Raw genomic sequence first — 18,582 nt, 5'->3', positions numbered from 1 at the left:
ATCACTTGAAAAAAACACGGGGGTGCTTAACTTTTTTCCAGGTGTATATAATTCTTTTGGCCAGGTCTGACCTAGTGTTTAGTGTGTGGACTGTGGATCAGAAAGTTCGAGGCAATATGACACTGAACACAATCTGCACTTTCAGCTCTCATACTTATAAGTATGACAGTCAGTTGCACTATTCAATTGAGAGTAGCTACATAAGCAATGGTTACTGCTAGCTGCCTGTATTCCGTATGGTCAGTAGTTTAAAATTAGCCTGAGCCATTTAATTCTTTCACTTCAGCTGAGCCAAAATGCACATGCCATGTCCTTTTACAATATTACATTCACAATTTCATTAAACCACTTTATTGTCGACGTATGTCAATAAATTTGGCACAAAAACAGTTTATAATCCAACTTCTTATATTATCTGAGTTTTAACTTCATAATTTCAAAATGAAACATTAAACAAATTATCAATCTTCAATTTTTATATGTCATGTGATGTGTGTGAGCTTCAGCTTCTCCCCTTCAGGATTTTATAGACTGCTGCAGATTCCATCCATTTAGAAGCACAATCTTTATATAGTAACAAGTGAGAATACAAAATTTCCACAACCTGCCTTCTTGATTTACTGAGATATCAATATGTTTTTCAAGCCTACAAGAGAAGCCCCTCCACACTTACTCTAATTTTCAATTAACTTTATATGTCTGATGGACATATTTAAAATCAATAGGAAGAGCAAAATCTCCTTTACAGTTACCAGTTATTTAGATTTGGCACCTACTTTATATATTTGACCAAAGTCTATCTGCGTGATCATTATATTACTACTCCAAGCAGCTAACAGAATTTTTAACCTATTTATAGTTTAATTAGAAAGCCAGACATATTATAGTAGTTTTGGGGCATTCTATTCTATATTTTTTGTATTCTAAAATTGATATTTGAAAGTCACATTTGACACCCAAATTTGTGAGATGAAGAATGTCTATGAGTGTAAACTGCCTCGAGCATCTGGGAGAAATACAGTTTTTTATATATATATATGTATATATTTTTTAAACCAAAGTAACTAAAATGTAAAAAATATAAACTTCCTCAATTTAGTCTAACAAAACTTTGGTGAAATAAAACATCTGAAACTATGCTAGCTCAACCCTTTTTAACAGGACACCTTAAAATCAATATCACAATCACATGGTGCTCCATAGGAAACAGCTAATGGGGTTGTGTTGTGGTTTATTGCTTTACATACAACAATTAATACTTCAGTGAATACAATTACAAAGGACAGCAATAAAACCATAAAATGTTAATGGTTGAAACTTTAACTTGGAACTTTATTTATGCAGTGCAGAGAAAAGAATGACATTGTTCATTGTGTTTCATATTTATCAACTTTTCATTGATGATCACACTACAGTTAGTCTTACAGTAAAGAAAATAAGAGATAAAATATCAAGTTTTAATGAAAAAAGGTTTAAATATTCATTTAGGAGGTTCTAGAAGTTATGCAAATGTAATATGAAACTGTAAGATGAAAACAAGTATTTTTTATTCATAGCATGAAAAATCACCTTTCATTTAGACTAACTCAATAAAGGCTTTAAAAATCCACAGATAAATCTTTAGTAAGAATACCTTATGAAAAAAATATGTATTTTTGAATGCAACAGACTTAACATTTACTAAAAGTTTGCCAAATTTTACATAGAACATTTCAGTTATAGTTTGTATAGCTTCATAGGAATGGACTTGGTCCAATGGACTGACAGAACTCTTAGTGTTATCTTGTGTTACATAACTGCAATTATTATATGTTTGTTTAAATGTTGTTAGCAACTTTAGAAAAGAAGTAAATAGATAAATTTATTACATTAATGTTATCTCCCAGTTTTTGAATAAAATGTTTTTTATGCTATGACAAACTTTTGAATTTTTTGTCAATCTACATTCTATATTGGAAATTTGTGATTAAGCTTTGGTGCAGTATCTTACAATGTAAAGATGAATGCTTTACATAGTTTTATGTAGTGATATACATAAATGATGATTTTGAAATTTAGTGTATTTTTTATTATTTAAAAATATGTTTTATCTTTTGATAAATAAATTAATATTCAATATTTTGCTTGAAGAATCAGCTGTTCTTATATGATAATTTATTTCCTGCCTTCAATCTAGAGTATTCGTCTCCAGGAACGTGAGCAATATAGGATGCTTCTTCAACAGTATACATCTGAGCCTATGTTTCATCAAGCTGCCACATGGCATACAAGCCCAACACTTCAAGATGTTGCAGTACAAAGTGACCTCGCAAAGTAAGTATATATTTTGGTTGATTGTATGCAGTTACATTAGCACAAATTTTGGCCAGACCAATTTTTTTGTACTTTTAGATCCTTGTTTGTAAAACTTAGCTGTTTTGTTTTATGTGGAGGGAGACTTTTTTTTTAACCTTAATGGATTATATATAGTTCATCTCGTATAAAAGTTATATTGTGCAACAAGTGACAAAAGTTTCATAAAATACTGAGTGCGAGTTAATGCAACACACAAGGCATCTAGAAATGTTGGAAATTTGGATTTATGTTGTTAATGATAACAATTATGGATCAGGGGTGACTTTGCAAAGTCCAAATTCAGATACAGTACATTACCTCAACTCACATAAATAGCTATTCTCGTTCAGTGCTGCCCTCTATATGCAAAAATTGTTTATACATGCCACAAGCCTTCTATCTCCCCTCCATTGGAATTGACTGATTCCTATGCATCTCTCATGCAAATCATCATGCATCAACCCTCCACCAATAACAGTGCAACATACTCTCATGATGCATGTGACTCCCTCTATTCAATTCTACTGAACTATCACTTCTCATTTGGCAGTACTTGTGTTCAGACGTTTTTTCTTTTGGTGCTCTTTGTGTGAATCGTGATTTTTTATTGTTTAATTTCCCTGTCTTTAATTGTTTTTCTCACACTTAAATATTTTCCATCAAACACTTTTGTTTGATTTATGTATTTTGTCAATGAATTTTGAGGTTCATGTTCCCACTTCAGGTGTTATACCTCTAGCACTTTTTTCACGGGCTGCAGGTGGGGTAGACCTGTTGTTGGATTTCTCTGCTATTATCTATCATGAAATTGATCATGAACAAGCCAAACCTGGTTGGGCCAATAAAGATTTGATAGCTTTTTTATGCTACCAGATTTTGCCGTGTTTTTCCCCTACCCCTAGGCATAATACAGCATTTTTCAACGTGATTTCTCAAATATGTTATGTTTTATCCAATTCCCATTTTTCTATGATTCCTTATTATCTCCTTGTTGGCTTGTTTGTTGTGTTCAGCTCTCACTTTCCACACTTTGTGATTTTTCTGGGATGCAATATGACTTTGTTCTGGGTACATTTGCCACATCTTTCTTTTTGGGATTTCTATATTTTTTTCTTTGGTGATATGTTATTGATCATGTATCTGAGACTTCAGAATCTTGTGTGTATTCTTTGCGTCAACACTCAATCCTTTCCTTTTTGGTTGCACAGGAGGCAGCTGTATGGGTTGTTATTGAAGTTGGAGAAGTCCTTACTGCGACCTATCCAATATCTTGTCCATTTGGGTGTTTTTATTTTTCTACACACATCTCAGTCAATCCTGCCCTTCTCCTCTTTGACTTTGTTTGATGGGTTTTCAGTTTGATTATAGTTTGCAAAGTTCTATCGCTTTTGGGGATGTGATCTTTCATGGTACCCCTTACCCCCCCTTAGATCAGGCTTTTTTGTGGGCTTTTCATGACCAGTGGAATTTCACAGGGAACCTTTGTCGGCTCTTATTACTTTTCTTTCTGCCCTTGTCTTCAATTGGCATTGGTGGTTAGATATGACTTACACATCAGTGGTTGTCCCGATTCCTCCTCCTCATCTGGTTTTCCAAATTTCATGGATGCATCTCTTCAAGAATGGGGTGTGTGGGTTGATCAACTGGAAGATTCAGGATTTTTGGTCTGTGGTTGAGAGGTCTTATCCAATCAACATCCTGGAGCTTCTCACTGTAAGTCGTGTTTTGGTTCATTTTCTCCGTCTGGGCAGAAATCATCTGGTAATGATCCATTCCACCTTTTCTACAGTGGTTGCTTATCTCTATTATCAGGGTGGTACTTGTTCTCCATCCCTCTGTATTCATATGTTAGATCTTCTTTTTTTCCATGCTGGTTTCTAGGTCCAGGGTTTCCCCTGATCAACCCACTGTTCTTCGTCATGCAGATTTCTTCTCTTGGCTTTTGGATCAGGGGTCTTCTGTCTCCTCAGTCACACCTTTCATTTTTCCTGATCCCACAGGTATTTACTCTTCTACACTTTACCTGTGGATATGTTCTTTCTGGATATGTTGTCCACCCTGGCAGTCCACTCTTCCAGATGAGGATATTAATGAGGTCCTGCACTGCCTCACTTTGCCTACGTTTGAACCACTCTCCCAGTGCTCCTTGTTTCACCTTCCCTTATGTGTAAGGACCTTCTCCTATTTGCCTGTGGATGTTGGTGGTATGTTTATTTGCCATCAATTTTCATGTACACTTTATCCTTTTACACATCTTCTTCTTTCTCTGGATAATTTTTCTCCCTAACAATTCAGTGGCTGGTGAGGATAACTTCTCTGTTTAGCTGCTTTCCCTTCTTTCCATTTCACACCTTTATCCTCATCCTAATCCGAATAGACTTCTATGTCCTCTACATGCTCTTCTCTTTTATATTTCCTGCATGACTTCCTACTGTGGTGTCTGTTCCCGCCTCTTTCTTCCATGGCAACCGTCCTCTGTTTGTGTTCTTTCTCCATCCTCCTTCGCCAATTGTGTTTGGCTCTTTATTCTCTTGGCTTCTTCCTCTTTATCGTCTTCCTCCCATACTTTGTTCCGAGTGTCTTCTCACCCAATTTGTCACCTTACCTCTTCATTGGCATTTCATCTTTGTCATCCTTTGGAGATACTTCTTCAATCGGACATGTGGACTACCCATGATACGTTCATCTCTCACTATTTGCAATGGATCGTGGTTTTCTTCCTCTTTGGGTTATCACCTTCCACCTGTAGAATATCAGAATTCAGCGAGACTTTGACTGGGTAAGTTTTTTTTTGTTTTTTGTTCTTTTCAGGGGCCCTTTTCCTTTTATTAATGCTCATTGTTTGGGTGAGTGGTGCTTGACCAAGTATTCTTTAACTGTTCTAATCCACACTGTCAAGCCATGTCGACTTGCATGTTATAATTCCATGACCACGCATTGAGTTCTGCAGAGATGGGATGTTCCACAAGATTGCTTGTAGGTTTATTCTCACAAAAGAATTGCTTCATAAGTTTGCCAGTTCTGTTCCAGACCATAGCTGCCCATTCCTGCCATGCCTTGTATTGAATAAATTGGTGTTGTCATTCCTCCAGACTCTCCACTGCATTCTACCCCCCTTTTCTTCTATTGGAGCTTGAGAGTCCTTACCACGTTTCAGTTCCAAGCTGCTGGGGTGGTGGACTGTGGAGGCAAGCTCCTGAATGGGTTAATGAAATACAAACACAATATAGAAATGATTATAAAACTATTCAGTTGAGAGTAGGGCTGTGTAGATGATGTGATATCCTCTACTATGAAACGTAAAAACAAATGGGAGTGAGATGTCAAAAATGCAGTTCACCCCTTCTAGCCACTCTACACCTAGAGGCACATCCTTTTAATTTTATCCACTTTTATCATTTCTGGGATTGAGTTTCATAAATATTGCATGGTTCAGATCACTTGCCGGCCACAGTTCTCTCCCCATTGGATGTGCTCCTCTGTTTTACGCCCATATATTGTGTCATCTTTCTACAATGGGCGAAGAGTATACCTGGTTCAGAAGTGGTGCAGTTCTCCACATCAAATCTTATAATCTGACTGTCTCATCTTAAGGAGTGTCCTTTGGATGGTAATATATACAATGTTATTAAAAGAAAGATACATTCTTAGTAAAAAGGGTTTTTTTTTCCAGTGAAGTCGAACTACTTTGTCAGAATTTGATAAACAGTGATGAAACAAGAAAACTAATTTTGTATACTAATTGTACATGTTCTTAGCACTATTCAGTATTTAAAACAACTGAAAATAGTTTAAGAGTCCTCATAACTTCTACTCTTCATATCTGGTTGATCTAGCAATGACCTGTCTCTAAAGGTAAAATTGATTGGATGGGGTGGTTATCCCTGTAACTGCAGCTTTCACAGCTTTAACTAGCATAAAAAATTATGTCTCTTAATAGTGCATTTGCCTTGAACCTTTTTAAATTTAATTTTTTGTTGTCTCCTATTTCCCCAATTTTTATTACTCATTTGATATAAAATTTTATATTGATTTTAATATGCAGTAATTTTAGTTTTACCTGCAATTTATACCTTCTATGATTGTTACTGCTTCTATGCTTTGTTCATCAATGCTGTTGTTGTTGTTCTTTCACCAATTAGAATAAATCTTAGAAGGTGTGATTATTTAATGAATGTGGTTAGTAAATACATTTGTTATAATGTTATATAAATGGGGTGATAATGGCTGATTTTTTTATGATCATAACAGTTTTTATTTTCATAATTAAGCTCTCATTTCATTTTCAGTGGTGTATCATGTTGAATAAGACATTTATTAGACAAAGTTTTAGACAAAAAAAAAGGTAGAGTTGTACATCTGTTTAGTTTCATTATTGTTGGTAACTTGATTCATGTGGTAAATGTGTTTTTTTTTCTAAGTATAGAAATAAAATCATATAAGCTGCCTTATCCTGCATTCAGTGAAAGGTTTAGTTCAGAAAATGAAGCAAAACATTGTGAATACATTCCTAATCAATCTATATTTTAAAAAATATTTTAATAGTAGAATAATAAGAATATATTCATTTTCTGTCTGTGGGATAGAAAACATTATGGAAATGTAATGAACTCAAAATAATGAAATTTATTTTTAAACCCATTTATTATCATTGCCATTTTCCCAAACTTTATATTTTATTTTGCAGCGGAGATGTTTGCAAGCCATACCATCCTCCAGCCTTTCAGAAAGAAAAGTTAGATGTTGTGACAGCAGGGCATCTTATACACACTTTACAGAATACCAATGAAAAGAAACAGGTGCATTTGTCTGTAAAAAGACAAGACCAAAGTATTACTGATATGTGTCAGCCTCAGAATCTTTTTTCTAAAACTCAGACAAGTATAAATAGGTCCAAACACAGTGAAGAAAACTTGCAAAGAGAAAATACCATTGACCAAAGCACATCCTTAAAGGAAGGTATGTTAATACTCCAAACTTTATTGTATCAGACAAGGTGCATCCTTGAAAGTGCTTGAAAAAGGGCCTTTTTTTGTAAAAGTACTTGATGATATTATAGTAGCAGATTATATCGATATATTTAATTTTAATGATGTTGTGGAGTTGAGTGCAATAAATAAAGACTTTTTTTTTCTTTGTAGTCTACATTCACATGTTGAACAAATAAATAAATAAAATTTCAGTGAAATCTGAGTGATTTTTAGGTACATTTTAGCTTCCATAAAGTGCTTGAAATTGATTTGACCAATTCATTATGAACCATAATCAGAAGAGTTCTTGCTTTGTTGTATCAGATAATGAGAAACTAAAATAAGACAGTAGACCTATTTCATCAAAAGGTTCCTTGAATGACATCGTGTATCATCATCCTGATTGTACTGATAAGAACACTGATATTGTATGAAATAACAGCTCTCAGTGTGTGATGGTATGGGTTCCGAGTTGGATAGGTAAAGTATCCACTCATCTAAGGTGACAAAGTAGAGAGGCTAATTTTACTGATGAATTTATTTGCTAAGGCCACTGTATTTCTATAATAACACTTCTCATTATGTTTCTCCTAGTTGAATATGTAATGCAAGTACCTGAAGGGAGAGTGGGGTAAAATGTTTAGTTATGGGTTCCCAAGGTTTGGGACGGACCCGGTTATCTAATCTCTTCAACAACAAGAAATTCATGGATCTAGTATTTGGAAGGATGAGTGTAAAGACTTCTTGCAGTATGGAAAAAGGCAAGACAATGTGTAAAGTTGAAAAAGAAGTAGAAACTTTATTTTCTAACAACGGATTGTTTTGACATTAGTGAATCACCCATTGAAACTAGATTGATCTGTAATAGGTGGTTAAAATTGAATAGAAAGAAAAGTTATATTTAAGTAAAAGTAAAGAAGACAAACTGAATTTGAAATTACTAGTATAAATGAAAAGGGGAGATCAAATATGATCAGTAGCTAAAACAGTCACCAGGATACACTTGAATGAGACTTGTACAGCAAGTCTTGACTCTTTCATTATCAGAAACAAATCTGACTGAAAAAAAGGTTATAATTGTTGTACAATCTAACATTCTCTGTAGCTGTCTGATCACAAGTATTTGGAGGCATCTCTGCTTGATGTAACAGTCATAAAGCAGTAGCACATACACACAATGTAATGTGGGATACACAGCAACTTAAATACAAGAACTTTTTTCAGTATCACATGTTGCATTCATTCAGTCTCATGTTGAACAGTGCAGCCAACTATTCCATTGAGACACTTATGTTCTTTAGTTGTAATTCAGAATAAGTATGTCAACTTTTCTGCTTCAGTTCAATGTTGGGATGTATTGCCACAATATGCTTCTTAGTTAATTGAGAAACCATTGAGTTGTATGCAGTGAGAAATTGGAAATGATCCTGTTAGAGTTCAGTTATAGCTGGGAGAGGTCTATGACACTCTGGTCTCCATTGCAACTAACTGTTCCATTGAGGTAGTGCTATTGTTCAACTCATCTCAAAGCATGTACATCTTTTCTGCTTCACTTGACTGTTGGTAAGTAATGCTACAACATGTTTCTTAGTTAGTTTAAATCCAATGAGTAATAAACAATGAGAAAGTGGAATTGATTCTGTTCAAGTTGAAATATACTTGGAAGAGGCCTATGACATTATTGTCACTATTCCAGGAAACAAAGTTCCCACAAAAGCCAGTGAAACAAAGCTGTGTTCTAAGCAAAAGCAACTGCTGCCACTGTGTTAAGTTTCAAACCTGTGAAAAGTTTTATGATGACATTTGACTTGTTGCATGTGATCAGTCTCACCACCAAGAAGTTGCGAGATAGTGATCTTGACATGTCTTGAGCCACTCTGAAATTACAGAAACACAAAATTCTCTATCGGTGTAGGACTGATGAAGGCTTTGTAAAGGCATTGTTAGATACAAGAGAGTTCACAGAAGGAATCTAAATCACTGGAAATCTTCATAAAAGCAGCATATTTGCTCATGGAAAAAGAAAAAAAGACAGTTTTCGCACCAAAGTTATGATGAACTTATCTTTGAACCACGGCAAAACTTCAAGTTCAGTCTCTTTTAAGAGAATCATTAATAAAGCCATTGAATCTGCAGAATAAAAGTTTTAACCATTATGGGAATACAATTCGTTGTTCTTTTTTCTGTATTGCATTGCTAACTTGTTGGAATTAAGCTCAAGTGAGTTTCTGAACAACTGAGAAGATGTCCAAGTTGACTTATCAAGTGGTGAAGAGATTGTGTTAGTGTAGCAGAAGTATGTGACAAATAGCAGATCCTTTCACAGAGAATTACTAAAATGATTCCTAAAAGTATTGGAACACTTATGTAAGAACTGCTTATCCTTATTGTTTCCTAGCTTTTGTTGGACTGATAATTTTTATTTGCCAACCTCTGTTGCTGTTATAAAAAGAAGCTTTTCCAAACTCAAATTGATAGAAACTTATCTGAGATCAACATTGATACAAATAAGATGGGTTCAATTTCAACAAAACATTAAATCACAAAAAAGTTTAACTTAAAGTAAGCAGTAAGTAAAATTTTCATCAATGTAAAAATTTTGAACTGTCACAATAGTCGTGTTAACTGTTATTGGAACGTTTTTTTTGTGCTTTAACAATATAAATAAATAAATTTAATCTTTCAGGAATCTATGAATTAAAACCTGGAAAAGTTGGAATTTGGGAAAGGATGTATAAAGTCAGGAAATATTGTCCCTTTTACCTCAGAACTTGCACACAAATGCAAACCATGATGTTTAGCGATGCCAATTTTTTTGTAATAATTATCTAATAAATTGTATATCATGGTAGGTTCAATCAAATATTATTTTATAAATAAAAAATGAACATTTTATTGTTCTATCAATTTGCAATGTCTCAAAGTAAGTATAGTCTGAGGTTTATTACCCTTTATAAACAGATTATAAGCTAAAGTGGTGTTTAATTAGGTAGAAGAAAAGTTAAAATGTCAGTCTGTTGTATGCGGGTATGCAGAAGTTAGAAATATGTATTGTTATGCTCAGAAAGTTAGGCGGAAAATATTGGAAATAGCTTGACCACCTTCTAGATTAAAAGTAAAATAACAGGGAAGGGGGCAGATTGAAAACCTTTCTAGGATGGTAAGGTAGCTAGTGATATGACTGCATTTTATTTTATAATCTGCAAGCTTGTTTTTTAGCTACTTTATAGTTTTTAAGATTATATTCAATATTGACAAAATGAGAAGTGGAAGAGAAACTGTAATATCATAATTTATTTTTAATGTATTTAAGTACTCACCAAATGCAATTCATTATGAAATATTACCATAAATGAATTAAACTTAAAAATAATCTCTTTCTGTTAGTGTGTTAATATGAAATTAGTTTCACTGATATTATGTTTATTAAAATTATATTGAGTTTGAATTAAGTTTTTTATCTAGTTTCAGAACCAATATTTATCAGTAACTTGAATAAAGTGTAGGGTAGTTTTAGGTTGTTTTTTTTTATGCTCATGTACTGGTTAAAAAAATTATTCGGTACATAAGCTAAATTGCTTTTTTTTCTCTCTTTATCTGAAGATGCCAGTGATAACTCGGTTATTATTACCAGTTTTGTTCATTCTCCTCAGAGGTAAGATGACTTCTTTTGTTTTAATTACATTAAAAATATGTAATTTCTATTTGTTGGAAATCATACTGATCTAGATTTGAAACTAAATGGAATTACATAAACCATACAGCTATCATCAGTATGTTTCATATTTACAAATGTTAAAGATCAAAGGATATTTCTACTGTTATTTTGCATTCACTGTATCTGTGTGAAAAATTAATACAGTTTTATTTGATAGATTGTTTAGTAGGCAGAGTATTCATGATGAGTAAACTGAAATGGATGCAACTGCTTGTTGTAAAAACACAAGTGTAGAGGACTACATTTCGAAAGTCTTCCACAATTTGCTTTTCATTAATTTTCCTATGACTGATTTTAATGGCTGAGGTGTAGTTTTTTTTTTTTTTTACATTGAAGTAAAATTTATTGTTTATTGACTTCTGAAAGCATTTGAACATTGTTATGTTTTTTAACCATTAAATATATTGTCAGAGTTATAAATATTTGTAATTTGTTGGCTTTTGCTTAAAGTATGTATATTCGAAAATGCTTAAAAAAATTATAATATTCGTTATACCCTTGCATTGTGTACAGAGCTACAACCCTGAATAGGCTTACCAATAAAACTTAAAGAAAGTTTAAAATCAAACAGATATATAATTCTAATCAAAAATGAATACATGAAATCATTGCGGTAGTATGAACTGGAAAAAGAGAAAAAATTAAATAACTAGAATTCAGGCTATTGTCCTTCATTTTTCTTGGAACTTATTGTATTATTCAAGAGAGTATGAAGAAATAGCTATTAACTCAAGTTCCTCACATAAGAATGAATGTGTTGATGTACAACCAGGGCTTGTGTTGTGTGAAGTTATCAAGTGAAACTCAGTTTCACAGCCTTTATGAGGTAGGGGATCCATGGGCCACCAGAGTCTCTTATTTCAATTATTTGATGATGTCACAATGTATGTTGACACAGAAAAGGAACTCAAATATAAAAGAATGACATGTCGTAAATGATATGAATTGGTAACATTGTGATAACTTATCTTTAAACTTACATATGTCCTTGAGCATTCTACAACAAGAATGTTTTCACAACAATTTCTTACAACAGGAACGGTGCTCCAGTTCGCTCCCCCCTCAACTCAAGCCGTGTTCAACAGTTAAATGTATGCAGCAGGTTGAGGGAGTGAAGCTGCAGTGAAAGCATTTTTAAAAATATTTATTTAGGTTATATTAATAAGTGAAGTCTGTAGGATAGAGATAGAAATAAATTAAACACTCCAAACCATAACTGTTAAATGAATACTAACAATCTTTTTTTTTTAATTGTGGCTTTTAAGCTATCCAGCTTCAATAATGTTAAATGTTCCACAAAAAAAAGTTAAAAAAGTGCAAAGAGCTAAGGAGTATGGCATGGTTATATATCTCTTAGGTCATTGGTTGTTTATTACCTTTATACAGCCATTGGAAGAAATGTGAACAACAAATGCACTGTTTAAGCAGTAGTAGAGAACTTATTAAAGTGTCTTAAAAATTTCATTTGATATACTTAAAGCTGTAAGATTTGTAAAGAAGATTTTTTAAAAATTTTGTTGACCTGACTACCTGTCACAACCTTATTACAAAGTAGCAGAGACCCACAAAACATTTGCAGTCAAATTAGTATCTTTATTGCAAAAGTAACTCTACAAATACAGGAATTCTAATCACAAACATCGAAATCTGTAAGTCCACTTGTCTTGGACCTTGTTAAGTATGGCATATGTTCGATAAAGAGAGAAATTTACACCAGTGCTTTTGTGTTTTTTTTTGCTTTAGTTTAGTTAGAGCTAAAGTTTACCATACTTAATACTGTCAATTAATAAACTTATAATGTTATTCTATGACATAACATTAGACCTGTTTAAAACCTTTGATAAGCTTTTAATATATTGTTGTACAAAATGTTAACTAAAGTAAATTTACATCTGCCTTTTGTTTACATCCATTGAAACTAAGTATGTGTGCACTTAGATAGTAAGGTGTGTATGCATTTTCAGGACAGACAGTTGCATTAGTTTTCATGCTCTTAGCTTGAATTTTTCCTTATTCTGTCATTTTCATGCACAGCATTTAAGCTACATTTTCTTGCAGGCATCATGTTTTAGATCAATAAATCCTAGTCTATTGGAAAAAACATTCTACACAGTCAGACAAACTTATGTAGATGTAACTTTATTTAATAAAATTACACCTAAATTAAACAATATAATATAGTAATGGCATTTACAGTGTACAGTGTGTAAAACAGTTATGTAACTTTATTTAATAAAATTACACCTAAATTAAACAATATAATATAGTAATGGCATTTACAGTGTACAGAGTGTGAAACAGTTATGAGCATTCAATTTACAGTGTACAGAGTGTGAAACAGTTATGAACATTCAGTGTATGACACGGTTTTAAGAGTTGAAACAAATAAACTCACAAAAATGAAGAATAAATCTGTACTAAAGAAAAAAGTAGTTAAAAGGTGTTTATAGTAGTCTATGAAACAAGCCGAAGCTAAATTATTGCAAAGTAAAGCTATAATGAATCAAAATTGGCTGAATATTTAGAAACATCTGAATGCGTGTTCATAAAGTGATAAGCATATGGTTTTGTATGAACTGCATATGTATATTTTAAACCTAAATAAGTCAAGAAATTGCATGCAGGTTAAATATTGTTTGTTTAAAATACTTTGAAAATAAAAAACTAAAGATGAAATCAAAGCCAGTCATTGTGCCATAGTGTAGCATACTCATTGCATTAAAATGTGTCACTAAGCACAAAACAGGTAAGATGTTTCTGAATGGAAAAGCCAATATGTAATCCAGGCTCCTCGGATAAAGGCTTTCTAACAATACAAGATTTGTAGTGTTTGATCGAGATATTAGCGAGAAAAGTTCTGGACAGACAAGTGCAAGCATATTTCTTATATAGATATATAATAACGGTGTTAACCTATTGGATGTATTCTACTTGATAATTTTTATGGACTTTATAAATATACTTTCAAGGTATATAAAAGTAACTATTCCAAACTTGACATTTACTAAAAAGCAGTGTGATAACTATAATGTAGAATAAAGTGTAATCAATTGAATTTTCTAGAATATGGAAGTTTCTTCGTTTTTATAATAGGGAAAAACATTTGAAAAATATTTGCAAGACATCAAAAGTTATGAAGTAAATAAATTAGATTCACTGTTTTGCTTCATCATGAACTGATCATGTTTAATGTTAATGCTTTAACATTATTAAGTCAACTTTATTTTACCTTGTGTATAAGTGTATTATAGTGATAGAATCAAAATATAGAATATGTTCCACCTGATGATTTTTATAACCTTTGTCTTCACAAATAAAGCTGTTTATAATTCTTTAAATTTAATAGCTTTAATATTCTTTAATTAGAAATCAGTCTACCAGGTCTCAGTTCAAGAGCTCTCCTTTCTTTTCTCCTAAATGGCACAAAGAACTGTAAGTTTATTTTTTAATTATCTTTTTCTTTGGTAAGAACTTTTTTTGTAATTTGAATGAAAATTTGTACGTACTCAAATTAACATTTATTCTATTTAATCACGTCTGGCCCAATCTTATATGCTGCTAAAAAAATTTGTAAAAACAAAAAACATTGTTATTTGATGAAGGAAATATTTGTATCTAAACATAATGAGAAACTTGAATGTTATTTTATAATTTTCAGGTTTTAAAAATCGAAATGCCAAATTAAAGGATTATTTCCAATATAAGTATTATCACAAATGTACAAACCATAAGTTTGGAGGAGAAAACGCAGAAAGAAATCAACTCTTTATGTTGTTAGAAGAAAAAAAAAAACATCACATTTCCTTGAACTTTCAGCTTCTACCCCAAATCAACGTCTTTTATTCCTAATCTTTGCTATGTACAAATGTTTGTGCATGTGGTTTTTTTAGATACAACACTCTCCTTACTAATGCAAGTCATCTGTAAATGTTGGAGATAGGGATGGTTTTAATTACTTTATGTATTGAAATATTTTTGTAGAGAAATAATTAAACATAATATACCGATATAGAAACCTGACTACAAAAACATATAATAAAAGTACAGAAGATGTGTAGTAACTTATGCATTTTATTTACTATTACTAAATAATGTTACAACAGTGTGAAACCCTTTTATAGAAACGAAAACAATAAAGAATGCCAAATCCAACTTAATAAATTGGTTAGAAAAGCAATAAAATTCCAGAGCACTTTATTATCTAAGTATATAAATTATAGTACAGATTGAAAAACCAACCTACATTCAGAGAAAACTTTCATATGCTTGTGATAATGTTGATAATTTTAAACAAATGTTTAAGGCTTACAACATATAAAAATATTTTTGAATCAAATTCTTGGTTGCTAATGAACCAAATACATGTTAATATTTTTTAATTAGGAAATGTTCTTTCATGGACAAATCAAAAGAAAGAGAACAGATTTTCTTGACCAAAGAAAAGGAGATTCAGATTCTTCAAAAACAGGTGCTTTAATTTGTTATTACTGTAATAAAAAAAAATCAATGTGATAAAATTACAATTAGATTTATGTATTTTAATAAAAAGATATATATTTTCTCATTATATTTTATACTGAAGAATATGAGGTGGTAATGTGTTTTGTGTAAGCTGAGATATGTGTAAAATGATATAGCTAGTGTTATTCAATGGGGCTTTTTTAGAAGTTTTATCTTTTCAAGTTTAAAAATAGTGAATATGATCAAATCTTTAAATCTACAAAAAAAACCATTAGAAAAAAATATCATATAGAAGATGTCCTTGTCTGGAAAATATTACATTTAATCATAAATCAATGAAAAAAATGTAATGAAATACACTAATAAACAAATAAATATTGCTTTAAAAACTTGGTTATTTAGAATGTTTATTGTTTAACATTAAACATTTAACATATTTAAAACTGTTAAGTTACTCAGGAAAGTGAGTCTAAAACACATAATATGAACTGCATAGTATTTGTGGAGAAATACTTTTAAGTATTAAAGTACTGTGGTCATGTGTGTATGTACCCATTTGTAGCCACTCTTTGATAGACTGACTCTATGTCAGTTCTACCACATTGTTTCTCCAGCCTGTCATGAATGTGAATACAAATATTCTGGTGGGATCAGTGTTAAGTATTTTGGAGCATGCCTTTAATGAATGTGACATTTGTAAATTCTAATTGTCTTATAGTCATTGTTAATACTAATAAGGAATGCATTTCCTTGTAAAAAAATTTTATTTAGACCTTGTCTTTGTAAATGTAAACATTGTAACATTCACTGGCTTTATCTTTTTTATATAAAAATAACTAAAGCTTGAAGAAATTTTGAGATTAAAGTGTTAGGTAGAATTATAATGTGTTTTATGCAATGTCAAGTCATTCATATTTGATAATTTTTAAGTTGTTTCTGTTGATTATTTTAATGATCCTTTCTCTTATGGCACATTAACATGAAGCATTTTCTGAAAAGAGAAAACTTATTTATAAAAATCAATTCTGTAGTATATTTCATGAAAAAAAAAGCTGTTTTGTCAATGTTCAGTGACCAGTTATGCACTAATAACTCATGAACATGAATGACTTTTTTTCAACCCAAATATGGCATTGTTTGATAAATAATAACTATCATAAATTTAAAACTTAAAAAAAGATAATTTTATATTTTATTTTAGATGCTCTTTAATTCTAGATTAATTAATTCATTAAATAATTCAGAAAAACACTTCAATTGAACATCGGTATGTTTAATAAAAAATTTAGATAAATCCATAAAAATGCAAGTAATGTTTATAGTTTACTTACAATGTAATAGAAAATTGCAGTTATGAGCTTGGGTAATGCTGAGGAATGAGTAAAAGCTTTCATTGTATTTCAGTTTAGTACTAAGCATTTTGTTGTATGTATGTGTCTGTTGGAGAAGTAAAAGTATATAGCAATATAAGGGGCTATACGTCACCAACATTTAGAGTAAAGTTGAAGGTTTTACTGTACTTAATGAATTTGATTCCTGATATTAAATTTTACAGAGAGAGGCAGACAGTGCAGTATGGGAAGAAAAGGTATTTTTCATTTTCTAGTTATTGAGTTTGAAACACAGTTATTGACAGTTCAATCTCTCTAAACAATCTCTCATGTTATTTAAATAAATAGTGATTGTGAATAGAACTTGTATCTAGAAAAAAATGTTGCTTGTAGTTGTTTAAAAAGCATCAGGGTTATTGAAGAAAGTAGATTTATTTATTTTTTGAATTTTCTGATTAATAGATTTTATGTACATTTCTAAAATATGTTTACTTGTTTTGTAGTTAAGAAAGAGGCTAGAGCAAACTCATATTGCTGTTATATCTGAAAAATATGAAGAGGAAGAGGAAGACATAAGCACTGATTTTCCAGGTGTGTTTTAAATTTTGTATTTACGGATTTAAATTTTAGATCTTGTGAAAAATCTACAGGCTGGACTGTGATAAACATTTTTTTAAAACTAATCTTGTATACATAATTTTCATATTTGTGAAATGTATGTTGTATTTTTCAACTGAAAAGAGTATACAACTTTATAAGTGCATTTATAAAATAATGTTTCATAAATTATTAGTTTCAGAGAAGTAAGTGTTCTAGTCATTCATTTATCTATTAAGACCTTTGAAAAATATTTCAGGAAAAAAATTAAGTTTAAGTAGTATTAAGATAAAAGTAATGGCAAGGTTGCAATATAATCTTACCAAAAAAAAAAAAAAATGATAAATGCGTATTCACCAATTGTGGTATTAACACTAGCATTCATAACGTAAGTGTGGGGAACTACATCTTATGTTGTAATCCTTTGTATTAAATCACTGGGTCATGAAGATTAGGCTTAGAAGGTTTCTGTTTAATTTGCCTAGTAGTTAAGTTGAAAAAAGACTAAGTTGCAGCATTAATTTCTGTAGTACTTACTGAAGAAATGGAAAGACTAGCAGATGATGCTTTGGAACCAACTCCTCCAGATGAAGTTCTTGTTGAGGGTTTTAGATTATCAATTAGAAGAAGAGACATGGAAACGTTATCAGGTCTTAGTTGGCTAAATGATGAGGTAGTGTTTGTTATCATAATTTGAAAGTATCAAATTATAGTATTCTAAAAATTATTAAACTTCAAAGTTATAGCAATATTATTTTTATGTGCCCTAACTTTCAGGTAGACACTTTGGTCACATACTTTAAACGTTCAGTTAGATATATATGTATATATTTTTACATAAACATAAATATTAAATAATTACTTCATATATTGCATTTTTAATGTATTTATTATGTGTAAGAACTAAACAGACTTTTCAAAAATTAGCTTAATTAGCATCATCAGAGTTTTAGCAGTTTGAAATAACAAAAGAAGTAACTGTTCATTTCAATCAAAAAATTTTCAAGATCTAAATTGTGTAGATGTTAAAATCATAAATAATATTCAACATTAAACTGGTACACAATTAAAAACATTTTATTTAGGCCTATATATGGCCTTCAAAAAGTTGACGACTCTACATTTTTTTATTTTTTAAACTTTTTCTCGGGGTTTTTTTTTTTTAATATTT

The 18,582-nt window shown here is 31.3% G+C and overlaps 1 protein-coding gene across 1 annotated transcript in view; it reads left to right on the top strand.

Annotated features, from left to right (window-relative positions):
• LOC106478785 (sentrin-specific protease 1-like) overlaps positions 1-18,582 on the top strand; it is a 55,645-nt gene that overhangs the window by 28,095 nt on the left and 8,968 nt on the right. The window contains exons 6-13 of the mRNA XM_013939353.2: positions 2,177-2,313; positions 7,022-7,293; positions 10,908-10,959; positions 14,389-14,454; positions 15,406-15,490; positions 17,039-17,071; positions 17,318-17,405; positions 17,942-18,084. Coding sequence (XP_013794807.1) covers positions 2,177-2,313; positions 7,022-7,293; positions 10,908-10,959; positions 14,389-14,454; positions 15,406-15,490; positions 17,039-17,071; positions 17,318-17,405; positions 17,942-18,084 — 876 coding nt within the window. The remainder of the gene's footprint in view (positions 1-2,176; positions 2,314-7,021; positions 7,294-10,907; positions 10,960-14,388; positions 14,455-15,405; positions 15,491-17,038; positions 17,072-17,317; positions 17,406-17,941; positions 18,085-18,582) is intronic.

Source organism: Limulus polyphemus, unplaced genomic scaffold (genome assembly GCF_000517525.1).
Source record: "Limulus polyphemus unplaced genomic scaffold, Limulus_polyphemus-2.1.2 Scaffold249, whole genome shotgun sequence".
NCBI lineage: Eukaryota > Metazoa > Arthropoda > Merostomata > Xiphosura > Limulidae > Limulus > Limulus polyphemus.
This window is presented reverse-complemented; position numbering and strand designations above follow the sequence as displayed.